The sequence below is a fragment of the Hyperolius riggenbachi genome, chromosome 10 (genome assembly GCF_040937935.1).
Source record: "Hyperolius riggenbachi isolate aHypRig1 chromosome 10, aHypRig1.pri, whole genome shotgun sequence".
Taxonomy (NCBI): domain Eukaryota; kingdom Metazoa; phylum Chordata; class Amphibia; order Anura; family Hyperoliidae; genus Hyperolius; species Hyperolius riggenbachi.
The window spans coordinates 115051700-115075220 of NC_090655.1; the positions used below are offsets into that span (position 1 = coordinate 115051700).

General features: G+C 44.0%; 1 protein-coding gene across 1 annotated transcript in view; it reads left to right on the plus strand.

The window, feature by feature from the left end:
* LOC137536721 (uncharacterized) overlaps positions 1-23521 on the plus strand; it is a 52429-nt gene that overhangs the window by 20058 nt on the left and 8850 nt on the right. The window contains exon 3 of the mRNA XM_068258944.1: positions 169-273. Within this exon, the coding sequence (XP_068115045.1) occupies positions 169-273 (105 nt within the window). The remainder of the gene's footprint in view (positions 1-168; positions 274-23521) is intronic.

Consider the following 23521-nt stretch of genomic DNA (forward strand, 5'->3'; position numbering starts at 1 on the left):
GAGGGAAATCCGGGCCTGATTTGTTGCTGGTAGTGTTAGTATTTATAGACCTGTTCAACACATACTGTACATCTTTTGTACACCTTTGAAGCTGTGTGTTTATAGTTTTTTTTTTTTTTAAATTTAATACATATTGTCTAGTCAATATTTACCTTCTTAATTTTCCAGATTCCTTGATGAGCCTGGAGTACAGAATGCACTGGAGTTACTCGGCTTTGTAGTTAATGATGGAGGACAGGAACATATAAGAAAAGTGATGGTGTCCAACAGTGGGTGAGTGTTAAAAAAAAAGGTTTTTATCTGGGACCTAGAGTCTGTTTCTTGACTCTCTGGTTTACACACTTTGGGCAGATGTGTAAGAGGCCACAGGATAGAGATTCTTATACACATTTGCTAGTGCATTGCTTATCTGATTGCTATGTATTTGGGGTGATAGGATAACACCATCAACCCTCACTGCTTCTGCCACTACCGGCAGGAGGCATGGTGCTCTGAAAAGGGGGGAAGCCACATGACAAGGAAGAAGTGCGTTGTCCACATGACAAGGATGTACTGTATGTCAGCTGAAACTTGTACATAAATGACACAAGTGCAATTCTTTTTGCTCTGCTCATTTACACCCAATGGTCTTGCAGTCCAGCTTTTCTGTAACTCATTCTGACTACCCCAATGTGAGTTCACTTTCTTACAGCACATTTCCATTTCTGGCAGAACATGCTAATCACATCTGTGTACCTGCTTATTCACATTCACACAAACTATCCCTGGTGTAATACAACAGCTTGCAGCCTCAGCATCCAGATCTAGATATCTATAATTCCACTGTTTTGAAGTGCCTCAATATGCACATCTGCCATTAGAAAAAAAAGAAGAAAGATGCATACATAAGAAAACCTTTCCTTTCCAAAAAGAACATCAGTGCAAGAGTAAATTTGCTCCTAAAGACCTAGGCATTAGAGATGGCTCGAACCTCCGATTTTTGGGTTCGCGAACCTCGAACACGAACTTCCGCAAAAGTTTGTGTTCGCGTGAATCGCAATAGACTTCAATAGGCAGGCGAACTTTGAAAAATACAAACACTGTATCTGGCCACAAAAGTGATGGAAAAAGATGTTTCAAGGGGTCTTAACACATGGAGGGGGCAGTGACTACAAGAGGAAACCTTATAGTTTTTGAGAAAATGGATTTTAAAATTCTCCTTCTGACCGTGGGAAAATTAAACGCCCGCCGACCTTAGTGGTTAATAGTAAAGTCCCCTTACATAGTAGAATCAGCAGATTTGCAGGGTATGTAGAGGACAGTGACTACAAGAGGAAAAACATTTTCAAAAAAGACCTTATACTTTTTGAGAAAATCGATTTTTAAAATTTCAAAGAAAAACAGTATACATTGACAGTTCTTAGGGAAACAATTCCCGCCGACTTTAGCAGTTAATACGCAGTGGCTGGATGGTGTAATGGTTAAGGGCTCTGCCTCTGACGTGGGAGACCAGGGTTCGAATCTTGGCTCTGCCTGTTCAGTAAGCCAGCACCTATTCAGTAGGAGACCTTTGGCAAGTCTACCTAACACTGCTACTGCCTATAGAGCGCGTCCTAGTGGCTGCAGCTCTGGCGCTTTGAGTCTGCCAGGAGAAAAGCGCGATATAAATGTTCTGTGTTTGTCTGTGTTTGAATAGCAAAGGCCCCTTACATCCTAACAACACCAAATTTGCAGGATATGTTAAAAAGTTAGTGGGAAATAATATTTTAAAAAAAATTATTTTATTTTTAATTAATTTTTTTTTTATGTTCAGTGTGGGAAATTTCCAGAAAAAAATGACGTGGGGTCCGCCCTACCGAGCTCTCTGTAACCCCTTGTCCCCCATGCAGGCTGGGATAGCCAGAATGCCGAGCCCCGGCCGCGTGGGGCTGCGCACCCTGAGCTATACCAGCCCACATGGTCCATGGTATGGGGGGGGGGCTCTGGGGGAGAGGGGCGGCCAAGCCTTCCCCTCTCCCCCCGAGCCCTTGTCCAATTCATGGACAAGGGGCTCTTCCCCACCTCTGGTGCCCCAGGAGGAGGTAGGGGCGATGACTCCCTGGGGGGGATTCATGGTGGCATCTGGGAGTCCACTTTAAGAAGGGAACCCCAGATGTCCACCCCCCTCCCAGGAGAAATGAGTATAGGGGTACAAAGTACTCCTTACCCATTTCCACAAATGGTTAAATGAAATAAAAACACGTCCTTCAATGTTCTTAATTAACCAAAAATGCTTACCTGTATCTTTATAAAAAAAAAAAAAAAAAAAAAAAGTTCCCATGCCAATATCCTTGGAAATGTCCCACGCCAATATTCTCTCATCTTGCGATCTTCAAATAAGTTGATTGAAGATCTCCGCCGCCCCCCACATAGCAGACAATGCATCTGCATAGGACGCATAGCTGCCGGCTCCCGCTGTCCTCCCCGCCTCCTCAGCTGTCACCCTTACCCATGGGTGCACCGGATGCCAGGCTAGGTGAGGGTGACACAGGTGAAGGCAGGTGAAAGCAGGTGGGGATAGACAGTGGGAGCTGGCAGCTATGCGTCCTCACAGGACGCATTCTAAGCTATACTAACCGGTTCATGAATGATCCGTGTTCTTTTTAATGAATTGAATCTAATGAATTGGTTCAGAGCCGATTCATTCGGTTCAATTCATTAAAAAGAACCAGATCATTTGGGGTTTATAGCATGTAATGGGGCTTAGCTATTAACCATTAAAGTCAGCGGCATTAAAGTTTATTTGAAAAATGCGAACACAAACTTTTTTTTTTGAAAAAAATTCACCTTTCGCGGCGAACGCGAACCACTGAGATTCGTACGAACAAGTTCGCATTCGCCAGCAAACCGTTCGGGCCATCTCTACTAGGCATAGACCAAGATTCCTGGAACAATGTGCTGTAGAAACATGAGGCAGAATAGCTATTTGGGCACAGTACAATGAAAAGCCCAATTTCTCGTAAGGAAACTAATGGCAGTTGTGAAGCATGGTGGTGGGAATGTCATGGTTTTTGTCTGCATTAGGGCCTAGACATCATAGAATGGAACTCCTATGAACTCTTCATTATGCTGGGCAAACTATGGCTTGCGGGCCATATCCAACCTGGGTGTGCTGTAAATCCGGCCTGCTGATAGGTAAGCAACCGGATCCCCCCCCCCCCCTACAGAGTCGCGAGTGGGAAATAACGGGGTTGAAACTCACCTGATCGCAGATTCCAGCATCATGTCTCCATGGCAACAGGGCGTTGCGTAACACACTGCCAGGACATGCTAGTGTATTACACGCTGGCAGCCAGCATGAAATATACTGGCAAGTTCTGGCGGCATGTCACATGACGCCCTGTGGCCATGGAGTCCTGATGCAGGAAGCATGGTGTATGGGAGTTTTAAATGATACCCAAAGTGACGTGTGACATGAGATAGACATGGGTATGTACAGTGCCAAGCACACAAATAACTAGGCTGTGTTCCTTTTTTTTCTTTCTCTGCCTGAAAGAGTTAAATATCAGGTATGTAAGTGGCTCACTCAGTCCTGACTCAGATAGGAAGTGACTACAGTGTGACCCTCACTGAAAAGAAATTCCAACTATAAAACACTTTTCTAGCAGAAAATGGCTTCTCAGAGCAGGAAAGAGATAAAAAGGGTGAATGGTTCATAGATTTTAGCTCTGGCATTCTTCAATGAATGTGTCATTGAGCAAAAAGAATAAAACTGTTAAAACTTAAAAAGTAGGTTTAAACATAAAATTAAAACTGTGGAATATCTTGAAAAGTCATTTTTAGGAGAAGGAAGATGGACACAATTGTTTCATTTGTTTATTTTCACTTCGGGTGTCCTTTAACCCTCTGTATTCTACTCGCGACTCTGCAGCGAGGAAGGAGGGAGAAATTTTATGAATATGATCCGCAGCATGCAGCCCAGGCCAAACCTTTGGGGACTGAAGCTAAACCAAACGTGTACCCTGTAACATGGCAAAAAATTTTAACACCCGGGTCACTTTGGGATGAGTTGGTTTTTTTGTTTGTCTGTTTTTAATCAAAGATAGCTCACCTGAAAGAATTCTGCAGAAAGGGGTGAGAATAATTGTCCTCATTTAATGTCATATCTTTTCCTCCATAAGAAATGGTGTATCTTTTTTGCTTTTTTTTTTTTTTTTTCTCTATGAATGAATTTTTCATTGTTCCGTTGTTTAACTACTTTGTTTTTCATTCTACGTGAGAAGTACTTGTCCACATAACTCCATGTGAGAGAGCGACATCATGTTGTTTCAGATTTTGCACATACCAGACTCCTAGCACATTAGACCCATGAGCTGTATTGACAAACAGGAAACAGATAATTGCTATGACAGGCAAGAATTTCCTTCCTACTTTTGTAGGAGATCATGATGCAATGTGGTAATATGTGTTGAGCACCAAGATACAGACATTTCACATTTGATGGTGAATCGGTTTCTGAATCGGTTACATTGCTGCACTGCTACTAGAGCTACCCAGATTGTCCTTTGTTCACTAATTACAGTGCGTAAATGTGAACAATGATTGTTGCCTGAAGGTACCAGGACTTGATCACTCGTGTAACAGTTCAGGGTAAAGTGCTGCGCAAACCTACCTCTCTCTATGGAGAAGGGATGACAATGCAGTGCGTGATGAAGTGGATTCTGGCTGGCGACGTAAGGAAGAGAACCGTGCACTGGGAGGTTGTCTTTTATTTAAAGATTCTGCATGTTAGACCTAATGACCTCTGGGTGCATCTACACACATTTGTTTCCATTGAGTGGGGCGGAGCGATGACAATGCGGCATACAATGCTCTCAGGGGTTGCTGCTGCTGTTTAAAGATACAATATTCAAGATCTTTATATGAGCTTGGGTGCACCTGCACACACTTGCTTCTTGTCCAATACAGCCAAGGAACTTCCACCCCAGCAGAGTTTAGAATACTGAGTGTAGACATCTGAAAGGGGCACAATGATGAAAATTATGCTGTCCCATTATCCCCACATCATTTATTTAATATGGACAGCATAATGTTCAAAATAGTCTGTGTTTAAAGGTTATGCAGGAGAACAGAGGCGCCAAAAGGATAAAAGGAAGCTAAATGAGCTTAAAAACCAAATTCTTGGTAAATAGAGGAGGTAGTGGTGGACTTACCTCCTCCAAGTAGACACACAACGACTGTAGTAAACACAGTCAATATATTTTATTTATGAACTCCAAATATGCAACGCGTTTCGCAGGTTTGATCCCGCTTCATCAGGCAATAACAACGGAGCAATAGCTGTAAACAGAGATAATTGGCTCATAACCCATGTGTAGTCATACAGTCATTAAATTGTATAAAAATAAAATATATATAAAAATTATAAATAAATATCAAACATCAGAGGTGAAATAGATATTAAAAAGTGGGGGTGATTGGGATAAAAACAGTGGAAAAGGTAATTGTGAGCAGTGATGAGCAAAACTGTTATTCGTTTCACATAAAATCTTGCAATAATAATATTTAATTTAAAAAAACAATTTTGGTGGGGGGGGGAATAAATAAATTCCCGTTAACTTGCGCGGTTTTTGCGTACATTGCACATATCCACGAAAAAAACACAGATCTTTTGGGCTAAAATAAAAATTGTTTTGGACGCTTTGCGCTAAAATATAGTTCTATATGTTTTCACAAAAATATTGAGCTAAAAGCAAAGAATGTAAAAATCAAAGATAAACCTCGAATCAACAACCGAATTCTCAATGCAAAAATTCACAAGCAATGGAAAAAAATGAAGGTTTCATAAGGAAAGACAGCTGGGACTTACCATATGTGGTCAGTAGAAGAGCCAGGCACCTCTGTGAGGGCTCACTTCCAGGAATGTATAGATTGTACATAATTTACAGTAAAAATATAAGACTGTAAAATCATAACATAAGAAATTAAAAAATTAAAAGAGAGGACTAGATAAAAGTGTGAACGGAACAGTATGAATATATTGCTTAGACAATTAATAGATTTTTTTCTAGGACCTCGTTAAATCCTTCTGGAGCGAGTGTCCTAAGAGTCTGGATCCAGTACATTTCTAGTTTTTTGAGTTTCTCAAATGCCGCTGGTTCTGATTGGTTAATGGTGTCTATTAAGGTGATGGAAAAAGTGTCGGGTTTGCTCTGGTGCATGAGGTGAAAGTGGCGTGAAACACTGTGCATGGGAAATTTATTAAGAATGTTCCTTTTATGTTGGCCGTTTCGGCTCCGGGCTTCTTGAGTTGTTCTGCCAACATGCTGGAGATGACAGGCACAAGTAATCACGTAAATAACGAATTTGGACTGGCAGGAGATGTTTCTTTATGGAGTAATGGGTATTGGTGACAAATGATTTAAATGACACAGGAGACCAGAGTTCAAATCTCAGCTCTGTCTGTTCAGTAAGCCAGCACCTATTCAGTAGGAGACCTTAGGCAAGTCTTCCTAACACTGCCACTGCCTATAGAGCATGCCCTAGTGGCTGCAGCTCTGGTGCTTTGAGTCCGTCAGGAGAAAAGTGTGATATAAATGTTATTTGTCTTGTCTACTTTTTCTCTTGTATTGAGCATAAATGGTAAATTTTAGGCCAGCTTCAGTTACTACTGTTGTGGTATAGTGGTTAGTGTGCTTGCCCACCACACAGTGAGACCCAGGTTCAAATCCCAGCCAATGTGAGTTGGCTTTTATGCTACAAATCCTTAAAGGGAACCTAAACGGAGAAGGATATGGATTTTTCCTTTTAAAATAATACCAGTTGCCTGAATTGCCTGCTGCTCCTGTGTCTCTAATACTTTTAGCCACAGCCCCTGAACAAGCATGCAGATCAGGGGCTCTGACTGAAGTCAGACTGGATTAGCTGCATGCTTGTTTCAGGGTGTGATTCAGCCACTGTTGCAGTCAAAGATCAGCTGGACTGCCAGGCAACTGGTATTGTTTACAGGAAACATCCATATCACTCTCAGTTAAGGTTCCCTTTAAGCAACCTAATGTTTCTATTGCATTCAGCATACATGGTAAATTTTAGGCCAGCTTCAGTTACTACTGTTGTGGTACAGTGGTTAGTGTGCTTGCCCACCACACAGTGAGATTTGGGTTTGATTCCCAGCTATGGTATGATGTAAACTGGTTTTTGAAATAGTATAATTCCCTGGCAGATGAGACCCTCCTCCCTCCGGTAGGAGGGAGGAGGGAATAGGTAGAAGGGTAGGTGGGAGGAGGAGACCCACAAGAGGCTAATTAAAATCTCCCTAGCAGAGTGTGTAGCAGCTGTCCCATAACTAATTAGTGTAGGCAGACAACTGAGTCAAATGGTATAAGGACCTTGCTTGGAGGTGGGAGGGAGGGCGGGTCCTCCAGCAGTGATGTGTATTTCGCTCAATCAGGTGTGCCTCCAGGTATTAGAGCTCTTGAAACATGTTTTCTATCATTTTTCCAGCCGGTAGAAGTTTTTAAAATGTTCAAAGTTCGCCTCCCCATTGAAGTCTGTTGCGGTTCGCGAACCGAACCTTTCGCGGAGGTTCGCGAACAGGGTTCGCGAACCTAAAATCGGAGGTTTGCGACATCTCTACTGGTAATTAGTTACTGTATTACTTAGCAGCCGATTTATTTATTTACTTCGCTAGTTACATAGCACAGCTCTGTCTGTAGCATCTGAGCTCCCAGTGTTGTAAATCAGCTGTAGAGTGTCAGCAGCAGTTAAGGTGCCCATACACTTGTAGATTTGCAGCAGAATCGTCCATCAGATAGATTTCTGTCAGATCATGCCGGTGAAGTGAAATCTGACAGGAATCTATCTTACGTGTGCCACACATTAGGAACAGATCATTCTGAAATCTATTGAAAATCGATCTAAATGCATTATTGGACCATTAGATCCAATGCAACTCTATGACCCATCGATCTGCTGCCAGCAGCAGATAGACTTAGATTTTCCATCCTGTCAGATCGAAATCAATTGAAATTGGCCATGAATCGATTTTAATAGAATCGATTTCTGATTTATCGATAGAGTCTATGGCTTAAATCCAGTCTGTGAGATTCTTCTCACTAATGACTCAGCACAGGTGTGTAGTGATGTGTTTAAAGCTTTTTTTTCTTTCCATATTAAAGCTTTAAAGCTTTTTTTTTTTTTTTTTTTTTTTTTTTTTTTTTTTTTTTTGCTGTCCATAATAAATTATGTGGGGATAATGATGGAACAGCATAATTTTCGCCATAGAGCCCCTTTATTGGAAACCTGTAATAAAGTAAAAAGAAAAAAAAAATTGAACTTACTTGGGGCTTCTACCGACCCCCTGCAGACGTCCTGTGCCCAGGATTTAATCGCGCATGCGCCGTACTGTCACGCCGGCCGCCGTGATGACGCGAGGCGGCCGGCGTGCGACGTCATTGATGAGGTTTGCGGAAGGAGGAGCCCCGACACTCGGGCATTGTCGCCCGGGGAGCCGCCGGACAGCCCTATATGGACAGCCGTGGGGAGAAGAGCCAGGAGGCCGGCGGGGGACGTCCCGACCAGCACTGGGCTGCAGAAAGCCCCTGGTAAGTGAAAATTTTTATTTTAGCCAGAGCTCGGAGTCCCTTTAAACAATATCTCTTCAAATCATACAGTACAGAAAGTGCACCAGTTAATTGAAATAGAATTAGCATAAATATTTCATCACATTTCCAAACTGCTTCTCTTGCATGCTGGTGGAAGTATTGACTTTGACTGCTCCGGACTTTCATTGTGCCACCAGCAAAGGGCTCTGTGGACTTCAAGTAACCTGCTGGGCTTTCTAACCAGCCGTGCGGCTGCGCATGGTTTTTTATACCTATTTTTTTTTTAAAATAATGTAGCTAGCCTAGCGCTAGCTACATGCTACCCCCCTCCCTTCCGATTCCCACCCACCCTTCCGATCGCCGCCGGCGCCTATGCCCGTCAGGAAATCCAGTTCTGAACGGGATTTCCTTGAGGGCTTTCCCCGTCGCCATGGCGACGAACGGAATGACGTCATTGACGTCGTGACATGATAGGGAGTCCCGATCCACCCCTCAGCGCTGCCTGGCACTGATTGGCTAGGCTGCGCACGGTGTCTGGGGGGGGGCCTATTACGCGGTGGATCGGCGGCGAGCGGCGGCGATCGGAGAAACACACAGCTAGCAAAGTGCTAGCTGCGTGTTTAAAAAAAAAATATTCAAATCGGCTCAGCAGGGCCTGAGCGGTGGCCTCTGGCGTCTCTGGACGAGCCTAGCTCGTCCAGAACGCTAGGGAGGTTAAAGTGTTCCTGAGCCAAAGCTTGGGATCAAAATAAGATACTAACCTGAAGAGGGAAGCCTCAGGATCCTATTAAAGCTTCCCTTGGTGGTCCAATGTTCCCTGTCATTTTTTTTTTTTTTTTTTTTTTTTACTGTGGAGTATAAATAAATCGTTGTTTGACTGTTGAAGCCACAGTCCTTCCTTTGTTTGCTTTGTCCGCATGGATGGGATAGGTCCACCACTGCCCCATCGGTTTTAAGCTCGTTTAAGTGACTTTTATTCTATTGGCGCCTCTGGAAAGTTTCTACATATTCCCTGTCACTGAGCGCAGCCCCTCTCCACATTGGGACCTTGCACCTCCTCTTCTTGCAGAGTTGCAGCGCAGGAGCACGGGGCCCGTGACTCTGGCTTACTGCGCATGCTAGGTGCTCGGTGGCCATGCCTTGTTGCTAATCTTCCGGGGGGCCACGCTCAGTGACGGGGAACATCAGAGCACCGAGGGAATCCTCAATAGGCTCCTGAGGTTTCCCTTTAGGCAAGTATCTCAATTTGTACCTGAGCATCAGCTCGGGTACACTTTAAGCAGCCCTGGTTTTCTGCAATCCTCCAGCAGGTGGCCTCAGCGCTGTCCCACCATTGACACCAAGTGACGCATTCTCTGCGGCCGCTTCCTCTACAGTCCCCATCCCCCTTGCATGCCGTCGCCGCTACACACAGACCTCAGATCAGAAAGAGCCGCTGTGACAGGGCAGTGGCCCGCTTGCTATCAGCACGTATACAGGAAGTAATTACTTCCTGTGTATGCGCTGCTACAGGAGCTGCTCTCCCGTCACAGTGGCTCAGCTGGTCTCTCTGATCTGAGGTCTGTGTGCATCATCGAGCATCCGCATTCAAGGGGAATGGAGACTGTAGAGGAAGCTGCCGCTGAGAAGGTAATAGGATCGGTGGTGATAGGGGGGAGTTTGCATTGGGGGCAACTATACTACCTGTACTGGGGGCAACTATATTAGCTACCTACCTATACTGGGGAAACTATACTAGCTACCTATACTGGAGCAACTATACTACCTATACTGGGGGCAACTATATTAGCTACCTATACTGGAGCAACTATAGTAGCTACCTACTTATTCTGGGGCAACTATGCTAGCCACTTATACCGGTGCAACTATACTACCTATACTGGGGGATAATATAATGGGTGCAACTATACCTGGCTACCCTATACAGGGGGAACCTATACCTAGCTACCTACCTGTACGGAGTGAAAATTTTTGGGTGCTGTGCGGTCATTCCAAATCTGGGGGGAGGTGGGAGGAGGATCATCATCATCAGTTTGCCTCAGGCAGCAAATAGTCTAGAACCAGCCCTGGGTGGCCTTATGCTGTCTGTGAAAAAGACCTGCAGTTCCTGATCTGGCCTGCGGGTGGTTCAGGAGCACCTTCTGCAGGATCACTCCCCCAGATGCATCCTGTTACTAAATGCTTGGCCACTAATAAAGGTGCATTTTTTCAGTTTTGCATCTATCACTAATTACAAGCCTATAAAAATAACAAGTAATATACCGTCTTGATATACATATTAAATTATTTTATTTCTGTTAGCTTTATTTTTGCTTCTTCATAAGTTTTTAAAGTTTTATTTACAATAATTTAAATGTTACTCAGCACTGTGCAGTATATACAATTTTCCCAGCAAAATAAATTCTTTGCAGCTAAGCTTTATTAGAAATTGAACATGAAAGGTTTGAATATACCCTACATATTTTAGAAAATAAACTTTTTGAATTGTGCTCTTGTGTTAAATGGCCTGTTAGCATGTGGACATGATGCAAATTGTTTTCAATCCGCACTTGTACACAAATTAATTCTATGAAGAAGTATATAATCTACACATCACATGCACAATAGATTGTCCTGTCTAGCTTTTTTTCGTAAATGCAAATTGCTCCTCTTCTTCCCTGCAGCAGGGGTGCCTCTAGCCATTTTGTCACTCCAGGCAATAAAACATGTGGTGCACCCCAAACTCTAAGTGTACAGTTAGGCATCTGTCCAGAAATTCTCACCCTAGGTCAGGAGTTATTTGCTACACAGGGCAAGAGGATTTGCTGTTCATTTACAAAGACTAACGCTTATACCACGCTTTTCTCCTGTCGGACTCAAAGTGCCAGAGCTGCAGCGATTAGGATGCACTCTACAGGCAGTAGCAGCATGCGCAGTACTGTCACTCCGGCCACCGGGATGACGTGCAGCAGCCTGCATGATGACGACGAGCGTCACCGATCAGAAAGTGGGAGCCCAACACACGGCCCAGGTGTCGCCTGTGCGTTATGCGGCAGAGGGACCGGGAGAGGAGCCAGGAGGATGCCGGGGGACCTCCCGACCTACAGTGGGCTGGAGAAAGCCCCAGGTAAGTACCAATTTAATTTTTACTGCTTGGGGTCCCTTTAACCATTACACTATGCAGCCATTTACAGCACCTGGGCTAATCCTATGACTGGCAGGAAACCTCTAACTACCAGTTTCTGTTAGAAGCAAAGTGAAATGCATGTGTTTATATGCACATAAAATCAGAAATGATGTGGAAACATGTTTGACATTAATCCTTGCAATACATAGAGCCAAACTTCTCAACAAAAGTAAAATTGTTCTTAAAGTTTCAAGTTTCTTTAAATCCAACAGGTAAGCCAATAAGAAAGCCCATCAGCCTCACTAAAGTAAATGCTTATTCATCCAAAAGGAGACCAATAACGACAGAACAAAACAAGCGAAAAACAAAAATAACACCTGGAGGGTGAATAGAAATCCACATAAAACATCAATATACACAAAGAAATAATATACAACCTTTTTAGTGACCAGAAAAATAGCCACCCTCCTAGACACAGGGAACGATATCTAACCATCTTTGGCAACTTATGGCGCGTACACACGCCGTATTTTTACAAGCATATAGTGATGCAAAGGGGTGGTGACGCCATGTGATTAGCAGAGCTGGCACCTCCTCCCCTTGCCGCTATCATTCAAGAGGGGAGGAGGCGCCAGCTCTGCTAATCACATCGCGTCACCACTGATTTGCATCACCATGGCAACCCGTGACTACAGTCAGCAAAGGAGCATGGGAGATGCCATTAATCAGCATGGCAGGTCTTTACAGTGTAGCGGGGACCATGTTTTCCTATAGCAGAGCCAGGCAAGGAGCCCAGCAAAGCCTGCAACATGTGGGGGACACTGTGCCCAGCAAAGCCTGCCATAACCGACTGAAGCACGGTGGGGACATACAGCAAAGCCGGCCGAAGCCGGCCAGAGCACGTGGCAGACATCAGTACCGGCAGAGTACATGGGAGATATGCAATGCCGCGACAAGCCACAGTAAGCTGTGATTTTGATCTTCTATTTGTATATTCGGAATATATGACTTTTCTCCCGCAGTTTTGGGGGAGAAAAAGTGTCTTATATTCCGAAAATTACGGTATTTGTTGTGTAGGACTGTAAGTCTATGGCCTCAATTCACGGAGCTTTATTAAACACTTTATCAAACGTTTGATAATTTTCCTCATGGGTAAAATCTAATTTTGAATTCACTAAGGTTTTATAGATTTATTGATCATTTCATCGATAAAACATTCGATAAATCTATAACAATTAATGAATTCAAAATTAGATTTTACCCATGAGGAAAATTATCAAACGTTTGATAAAGTGTTTGATAAAGTGTTTGATAAAGCTCCGTGAATTGAGGCCAATGTTGACAATTGTTGAACTGCTGTGTAATACTTTTTTCCTTCTAGGTGTTTTATTAATTTAGTGTATTAGTTTACCTGTTTTGTTTTAACGTGTTTAAAACCAATAAAGTTTAAAATTAGATATTGGTTATTTTATACTTGAGGACCTATGTAAATGTCCTACAGCTGGTGTTTCAGATAAAACAATGTGAACATTGTTTTTTAAATTGTAAATGTCATGGCATAAAAATAAAATGTACAATTGTATGTGATGAATGATTATTCAAGATACACTAATCAAATGTGCGTAAAGAACAATATCATCCCCTTAAAAACCCATTGACCCATTCTTATGGCTTTTGTAGATTTAGTAAAGGGATTTGGGGAAGACTTCATACAGACAAAAATGTGGAGACTAATGCACGTAAAAAAAAAAAGTGGATTTGGGGTCATTTAAAATAATGTGCACAAAAAAAAAAAAAATTCATGTGTTCACAAACCTTTCATGTTATTTGGAAGAGCATAAATGCCAACATACAAAAGACAAAAGCCTTATTGTGAAATGTTCTGGCCATGACTAAACTTTGCTAATTTGTTAGTGAAATGTATTCCATGTGCTTAAAAGAGGGAAATGGTTCATTGTTCTTTACCTGTCCACATAGTTACAAGATATAAAAGCATTATTTACCAAAGCTACCGGTACTTTGCATCAGCTAATTCAGCTTTCTAGTTCTGTTATAAAGGCGTTAGGAATTGAGTTGTGCTGAGAAATTGGAGAAAGGATGCTTATTTATTTGATGCCTGTTTCCATTGATTTTATTTTCCCCCTACCCTTAACACATTGGCCTCGATTCATAAAAGTGCTGTCGGTAAAGTAAATCCGTGCGGGGAAACACCGCTGTCGGTATTTCAGCCTTCTGGGTGGTCATTCATAAAAATGTTTCTAGTTGTGATAGGAGTGCGGAGATATTCCGCTGTAGGCTAGCGTTAAGCTGTCGGTAGGCATGCGGAAACAGGAGAAGCTGGCCGAGTCCCTCCATGCGGTGTTCTCTCTGCTGCTGCTTGGGAGGTCTGTCCTATTCACTGCAATGTATTCCGCACGCTTCTCGCCACATCAGAGGTAGTGGTAATCCCCGTCTGCATACCGCTTCCTCTAATCTTTATGTATTTGATATTTGTTATGAATGATTATTTGTTAAAAATGAAAAAAGGATGTTTCTCATGCCGTCCTGCTCCCTCTTTAATTGGGAACAGTTGGATGGTGAGTGATTCCAACATGTGTCCCACCCTATTTCCAGAAAGCATTATGGGTAATGTTTTTGTTGTGTTTTTTTTTATTTTTAGGTCAGGTGGAGTTTTTATAGGTCAGGATGTGTTTTTATTTTATGAAGCAAGTTCCTTGCTCAACCACTTGAATTCGTATTTCAGATTTTAAGTTCAAAACATCCAAAAACACCCCATTTGGATTATTATGATGGATCTTATTAAAGCTCAACTTGGAATTTCTGCTATGTTCATGAGACTAGTAGTGTGTGTAAAATACATGTTGTTGTTGTTGTTGTTATTATTTATTATGTCTTTATCACCTTTGTTTAGATTTGTTCCTATAAAGGTGAACATTCCCATTCCCCAACTACTGATTACACTCTAAGGGCTTGATTCACAAAGCGGTGATAACTCAGTTATCACGCCTAAAAGACTTTAGGCGTGATAAGCCGTGCAAAGCTGAGTAATCACTGATTTGTGCTGCTCTTCGCGCGAAGCTCCCGCGCGCAAAGTTTTGCGCGCGTAGCGCACCACGCTGCGCGCGCAAAGTCCCATAGGGCTCAATGGACGCTGCGCGCGAAGCACGGTACACTGCGCGCGCAGCGCGGTGCGCTACGCGCGCAAAACTTTGCGCGCGGGAGATCGCGCGAGTTTCTTCTTATCACGCCTAAACTGAGTTTAGGCGTGATAAAGGGCTTTTCACAGGCGTGCAAACACTTTGCACCGCTTTGTGAATCAAGCCCTAGATGTTACAAAAACGCAAAAAAAAAAAATTGCATAGTCTGATAGACTCCTTATACCACTATGCAGCTGTGTCTCCAAACAGGGAGAACACTGCTACAATATACCTTGGCTCAAACCTTTAAGGGTCAACCCGAGCAGCCTAAAACCATATAACCAAAAAAAAACCCTATATAATAACTAAAAAAATGCTCTTTTTGAGAAAGATACGGCGAGCTACTGTAAATCTATGGTCGCCTATTTATTAGTATTATTGTCCTTTATAAAACACTAAGGCATTACATGATGCTGTATTGTTTGATGAAAGAATAAACAAGATCTCCGTAGCATCTAAAAATGTACATTACTGTATTTATATGAAGGCAATACTGAACATAAAAACTGCAATTTTTAGCACCACAAATGGCCTAGTTAGCCACGGTGTTTGGAAACTGCAAAAGTGAAATAAGATGGTCTGTCATTCATTTCACCAGTGAAACTAGCAAGTGGAAGTAAAAAAATAAACTTTTATTTAAAATATTTGTTCTCAATAGAGAATACGTAACCTTTTTATAGCTAACTAGCTGAACTCCTGGCATTGCTCGATTTGTGTATTTGGTGGTTGGGACCTCCATCCACTTATTCTAACCTTGACACAGTTTCTCAATGACAAAGTTTGTTAGCTGCGAGGTCCTTGGTATCAGTAATCTGAGAATGGATTTGGAAGTAGTTTAAATTTTCCCATTGAAATATATCAAATGTGATTTGGCTATTTTTGGCTCCACCACTTTTTCTGAGTTTGAACCGCAGTCACCCAATGACTGAATGTACCTGGTTTGGGGCCTCTGTCATTAACCGTGTAAGAGTGACAGCAATTTAAACATTCCCCTTGAAAATCAATAGGTGAAATTTCATTGGCTGTTGTAGGCTCTACCCATTTTTCTGACTAGTAATCCCAGCCACCCAGTGACCAGCTGTGCCAAGTTTGAGAACCCTGCCATTAACAATGTAAGGTGGCAGTTTCAATGTAATGTAAAGTAATGGTTGCAGTTTTGAATGTTTCCATGAAAAAATGCTGTTGTTGGCTCTGCCCACTTTATGTAACTTTGACACACAGTCATTCAACAACCACGTTTGTGAGCTTGCCATTAATAATGTGAAAATGTAAGCATTTTATCAAAAATATCTGATTGGCTGTTTGGGGTTCAAATTAAGAAGATGATGCAGAGCTATAGTCACCCGAAATTGCAGCAATCTTGAAAATACGTGTATGGTACCTCAAAGTTTCTGATCAATCGCAAAATTGGACTGAAATGCTCAAATCCAATCAAAATAAAAAAATATATATCAGAAAATAGTGAGATAGAAAAAAAGTGGGTATGACCCGGTTGAGCACAAATCACAGATAATTTATCAATATATCAAGAAATACTTTATTAATCCAAAAATATATAACATTAAAACACACAGCTAAAAATGTGCCCGCCCCGCACCCTCAACCATCCCCCCACAAACCCTGGACCCCCAAACCCCTGCAGCAAGCCCCACTACTGGATCTAAACCTCCACTATTAATGAGTATGTCGGAGCCCGGGCCCCTATGGATAATAAGTCCAGCCGTACAGTGTGAAACACTGGTTTGTAGATGAGTTAGTTAAGCATGTGCATTGGTGATATCAAAGGGACTAGAGTACATCCATATCATAATCCAGACTCAAGCTTTTGGTACAGGTAAAAGTTCAGCAATCCTCCAGCCAGTCGCAATAGTATGCATCCATGCCAGGGAACAGTACAGCCACAGCGAATCAAATGGTCATGCATCAAATGTAATTGGTCTGTACAAAATAGCCTGATTGAGCAGCAGCAAAAAACAGAGGGAGCACAAAAGCACATTTGCCATGCAAAGCAGAGTTAATCAGCAGAAGCTCCATATAAGCAGGTTACCACAAGCAGCATCCCAGCCCCTAAGGTAACAAACACTGGCTTGTATGTACATAGAAAAGTCGGTGGCAGGCCAAGATGTGGCAATAAAGTGCTGTCTTAAGCATAAGCTTACATGTTCCAAAGTTTATTCATGTCCAGGCAGCAGCAGGATGCTTTTTGGGGCTCAATCGAGGTGCTGGTAACTTAGTGGAATCCAAGGCTGCACAGGGGATAAGCCAGGTCCTTGTGCAGGAGGGTGATGGAGGTCGGGACGCAGCACATGCGTCCTCGACCGGTTTCGCTGGACTTCCGGCTTCAACTGGAGGTGTGCGTCACTCTCAAAATCCCCCACGTTGGGATCATAACTCCCCGCCGGCCTGACGTCCCAGATGGACCGGCCCCGGGCAGACGCGACGGCAGATCGCCATAGCAACCCGCTGGCGCGTCCACCAAAGCCCCGCCCGACCGCCGCACACGGGGCGGGCAGGGCGGGCGGGCACAGCAAGAGGGAGCAGCCGGGACAACCGGGCACCGCACACCCCACAATCACAGCGTCCACCAAGCCCCAACCACACCAGATGGCACCACCAGTGGGGGCGGGCGAGGCCGAACCAAGCGACACGCCAGACCGGAAGAGGGAAACTAAAACCCCACAGGCATTAAACTATAAATACCTAATTAAATAAATCCTAGCGCCTGAATAAGGCAAATGAATAAAACAAAATGTGATAACATTAACAGTGTTAAAGATAATTGATGGCAAATAGCAAATACAACCTGAAATAAGGCACACAGGGGACAAGCACAATAGAAGCCCCAACAGGGTGCAGATACAAAAAGCATCCTCAATAAAGAAAACTGACATTGTAATATGTAGTGTTCAGCGATGAATACAATAAGGGACACCCCACTCTGCCAAAAAGGCAAACCGAGCGAACGAGAAAGTGGGTGTTACCAAAAAGAGGCAGATGGGGCATCAGACAGGTAAAAAAGAGGCATAACTAATGTTTTCATTCAACCCTGGAGGTAATGTTGCCTCCAGGTCAAAAAATCCACCTAGATTCACGTTGAAGTAACAACCTGTCCTCGTCCCCACCCCGCTGAGATGCATGAATGCGGTCCAGGCCGACGAACCGCATTTTAGCAGGATTACCTGCATGCATGGTTTTGAAATGCCTGGCCACCGGGGTGAGATTGGACGCATTTTTGCTCCTTATACTAGTTACATGGTCAGAAATCCTGGCACGCAACTCTCGTTTGGTTTTACCTATATAAAATGCACCACATGGGCACACCAGCAGGTAAACTACCAACGTAGTATTACAGTTAACGAAGTGAGCGAGCGTCCAATCCCTACCATCCGGTAGCCTGACCTCTCGAACAAACCTGCATGTATCTACACATGGTGCAACCACCACATGTGTACGTGCCCAATACCTTACAATGCCTGGAGGTAATTGAAGGATTTACAAAATGACTGCTGACCAAGCTATCTCTGAGAGGGTGACCGTCGAAACGAAAAAAGGGATCTTTCCGGGACATATCTGCTAAGCTTGGCATCGTTAGTAAGGATATGCCAGTGTTTCTTGACTATGTGACTAACTTGTTGTTGAGCTGAATATCTCGTGCAGAGGCGCACAGCGTCACCTCTATCCCGTACCCCCCGATATTTATTTGAGAGAAGGGATGTACGATTACTTGCATCTGCCCTCTTAAATGCCCTCCTCAATGTCTTCTCGCGATAGCCTCTTTCCTTGAATTTGTCCTTCAATTTATTAGCCTCAAACTTAAAGGTCCCGTCGTCTGAGCAGTTACGTCTCACCCGTAAGTACTGCCCCACCGGTATACCCCTCACAGTGTGGGAGGGATGGAAGCTGTACGCTCTTAGGAGAGAGTTGGTAGCTGTCTCCTTTCTGTATAAACTCGTAGACACAACACCCCCCTCCCCAAGTGAGATCCAAATATCAAGGAAAGGGATCGCGCAGTGGCTGAATTGCATGGTAAACTTAAGATTCCTTGAATTCACATTCAAGGTGTCAACAAATTGATGTAGGAGGCTTTGACCACCTGTCCAGAAAATGATGATGTCATCGATGTACCTGTGCCATGCCAAAAGGTGGCACAGGTACATCGAGAGGCCATCACTGGAAAAAAGTTCGCGTTCCCACTCACCCAGGTACAGGTTCGCATACGACGGGGCACAGGTGGTCCCCATTGCCGCGCCCTGCACCTGGAGGTAGTGGGACCCCTCAAAAATAAAAATATTGTTAGTAAGCAAAAATTCAAGTAGGGACAGTAGGAAACCGCTGTGCGCCGTACACTGTATCCCCAACTCACTGAGGAATGTACCTACAGGTTTAATGCCTGCATCATGGGGAATGCTTGAGTAGAGTGCCTCAACGTCCATGGCCACCAGAAGTGTGTCGGGGGCAATTGTAACCCCTCCAAAATCCGCAACAAATGTGACGTATCACGGATATCGGATGGGAGTGCTTGCACATGTGATTGGAGGTAACAATCTACATAAATACTAGCTTTTTCGGTTAAGGAACCACGACCCGACACGATTGGACGGCCAGGGGGCTTATCAAGCTTTTTGTGTACCTTTGGTAAGGCATAGAAAGTCGGTATAATGGGTTTATCGACTTTTAGAAATCTGACCGTATTCTCGTCAATTACTGATCTCATTGCAGCATCATCAATTATTGAGAACAATTTACATTGACATAAAGTGGCCATGGACACGGGGACCCTCCTATAACAGTCACGTCTACTCAAAATGTCCAAACACATGTTCCTGTACAACTCGACTGACATGACAACCACGTTGCCCCCCTTGTCGGAGGGTTTAATAACCCACCTACTGTTGTTCTTAGTTATATCCTGTAGAGTGTTGCGTTCTTTGAAGCTCAGATTATCTGTGGTCCTTTTTTTGATTTTTCAATCTCACCAACTCTTTTTCAACCACATTAATAAAAGTTTTACGGTTTGGACTCCATGTAAAAGGAGGGAACTTTTTAGATTTATTGTGCAATCCTATGTCATCCAGCTGAGGCAAAAAATAGCAAGGACCGGAGCCAAAGGTGGCAACCCCAGTGTCTTCCATCTCCATGGGTGCGGCTTCTAGTGCTAGTTCTTGTAAAGATTGAAGGGCCAGTAAATCCTTGTCAGACCATGGTCGGTCGTCAAAGGTTAATCTAGATTGTTTGGGTGTATCCCCAAACAGGGACTGTAGTTGGAGCCTGCGCCCAAATAAGTGCAGGTCCACCGCAGTCTCAAAGATATCAGCGTTATACGTGGGACAAAATCCCAATCCTTTTGACAGCAGAGTCAGGTATGACTGAGGGATAACCTTCCCTGTTAAATTAATAATTTGAAGACCATCTAGACCCGGGTGTTGCCCAGTTGGTGGGGAGCCATCAATTACCTCCCTGGATGAGCATTGGCTAAAAAAGCTGAAGAAGGTGTAGCAGATACAGATCCCAATGAAACAGATGAGGCCTGAGCCGATTCTGGTGGGCCACGTGTTATTTCGGCTGCCGCTATGTTTACCAAAACCTCCTGACATGATGGCTCGTTTTTCTTTAATCTTTTGTCCTTTTCTTTTTGTTTAACAGATTTGAGAGGGTCACGCCCCGACCTCGTGTCGTGTTTGCGTGAACCCTCTCCAGCTGATATAGAACTGTCTGACACTGTACTGACTGGTTCTACAGAGGAATCAGATTCCTCTGTCTCCGAAGGTCGCGGTTGGGGCTTGCCTCCCGCTGGACCACGGGGTTTAGGTCCTTCCCTTGGAAATTTGGAAATAAAAAAAAAATATGGTGTGTGGACACCTTTAGAATAGTTGCAGTTTAAATTTTTCCACTGAAAAATGCGGTTGTTGGCTCCACCCACCTTTTTGTAACTTTGACACACAGTCCCTCAATGACCAAGTTTGTGAGTTCTGGGGTCCTTGGCATCAATAATGTGGGAATGGAAGCAGTTTATCGATCGAAGAAATCTAATTGGCTGATTGTGGCGAACGGTTCCTGGCAGACATCAGCTATCCCAATCAGCCCTAATTGTGCCAATTAATAGGTAAGTAGATTACTACCATATATCAATTACATATACAGATGTTAAAATAGTTTAAAAACAGCAAACATGTGGTAGACTGTGTACAGGTGTCTTTGCTAATCCCCCTACATGCAAGTCACTGCAGTATGTCAGAGGTGGGATGTAGCTGGCTCTGAAACACCTGCATACAGTTATCGATTGAATAAAGAACCTATCAGTATTATCAAACACAAGACGATTGTGGGTGTGTCTCATAGTACTGATGGGTACTTTCAATCGATAACTGTGTGCAGGTTTTTCAGGGCCATCTACACCGTACCTCTGACACACTGCAGTGACTTGCTTGTGGGGGGGATCAGCATAGACACCTGTACACCGTCTACCGCATGTTTGTTTTTTTTAAACTATTTTAACATTTGTATATGTAATTGATATATGGTAGTAATCTACTTACCTAGTAATTGGCACAATTAGGGCTGATTGGGTCAAATCTGACTCATGTGTTGCTATTGTTTGTTCTCTGTGCAATAATTTGGCATCGTTGCAATTTAGACATTAGCTGTCTGCCAGCTCGCCTTAGCGAAGAACGTTTCGCGTCATTCGCTACTGCCCTATACTATCCCATAGGGCAATTTTTTGACCCTTCACCTGAAGTCAGGCTGGACAGGATTACCAATCCATCCTGATCAACCCCCCATCCCCCCCCCCCCAATAAAAGGCTTGATCCCATTGGCCATTTTCCAGTCTACCACAGTCAGTGTAGGGAGAGGATCTGCTGCTGCTGATAAAAGGACCGTGTAAGTCTGTATTGCATATATTGTGCTGTGCAGGGCATTGCTAGACCTAAACATTGGTGGCAAGTGCCACCGATCTATTGTGGGGTGCTCCAGATGTCCCCCAGGCAGAGTCAGCTGTGGTGCCTCGATGGCGGGCATATTAGGAGCTGAGGTGCATCAATCATGGGTATGCTGGGTGCTGTGGTGTCTCTATGCGGGCATACTGGGTGCTGTGGTGCCATGCTGGTCACTGTGATCCCTTTATGTGGGCATGCAGGGAGTTGTGGTGCCTCCAATGGGAGGGGATCCACTAGAAGGTCAGGGAATGCTATTGGGGTACTGCCCGATAACCTGCCCAGCAGAAAGCTGTGCTCCTTGTAGTGCACCAGCAAGGGACACTCCAATAGTTTGATTTACAACAAACCTACTTAAGTGTCTGAGACAAATACTACTTCGATGGTCACTCGCTCAAACAAACCTGACAGGCAAAGACAGGCCAAAACCCAGGGCCGGGCCGAGGCATAGGCTGGAGAGGCTCCTGCCTCGGGGCGCAGTGTAGGAGGGGGCGCACAATTCATTAAGCTGTTATTCCTAATTGTGTATGAAGCAGAAAGAAATGGGGATGCATAGCAGTGACTGCAATCCAGATAACTAGATATTAAGGTGTTGGGGAGGTTGTGGGCCCTGTGGCCCTCTTAGTCTAATAGCAATCCGTGTGTGACAGCTGAGGTGGGAGGGATGGAGGGGCGCACTTTGGTGTCTCAGCCTTGGGTGCTGAAGGACCTTATCCCTGCTCTGCCAAAACCTAAAGGTTTAAGGGCTTGTGGTGGTTTGTCATCCCATGGCCATGGCATTTAGGATTTTCTACAGAAGAAAGCCATTTCTTCCCAGGATGCAAAAGAGGTGGTTGACTGGCTCTCTCAGCATTCCACCTCGTTGACCTCTTCTGCTGCCAACGTTCCTGCACCCTCCTCATTCTCCTCTGCTGTGGTCAACTGCAACACAATGTCCACCACCAAAGCCCCTCCAACTAAACCAACCCCTGCAACTGTCCACTGTAGACAGTCTGAGGATCGAGAAACCTCTGGACTTCTAGGTGTGTAGGCTTGACCTGTGGCCATAGCTGTCGCAATTTGCCATGGAGCTGTTGACTTGCCACGCCTCAAGTGTCCTGTCAGAAAGGACATTTAGTGCATCTGGAGGGCTCATGAGAGACCAGCAGTCGTCTAGCACACAGCAGTGTAGATTACTTGACATTTATTAAAATTAACCGTGAGCCGTGGATACCAGAGGGTTACAGCACTGACATGTAATACAGTCCTAATTTGAATGATTTTTCACCATTATTATACTGGTGCATGCCAGTTATTTCAGGCCCCATTCCTTCCCTGACCACAGGCACAGCTTTACTGCTCCGTCTGCCACTACCTAACCATCCCAGTATGTTGCTTGGTCCTACTTTAATTTTCTTTACTTAAAAAAAATTACTCTGACACATGCCAGTTACTTATGACCTCTCTGACTTGGAGGCTGAAAAGGAAATATTTATCTGGTGGGTAACTGCTCAATTTTTCTGGCCTCACCTAGTGTAGCTGCTATATCAATTGTTTAGCAGTGGGGTGGACCAGCACCTAATGGGGGGGGGGAGACGTGTACTAAAGAAGAGAAACCCTTCAGCCCACTAGGGTCTAATGTAACAAGTAGAGATGGGCCGAACCTCCGATTTTAGGTTCGCGAACCTTCGCGGAAGGTTCGGTTCGCGGAAAAGTTGGCAAACCGCAATAGACTTCAATGGGGAT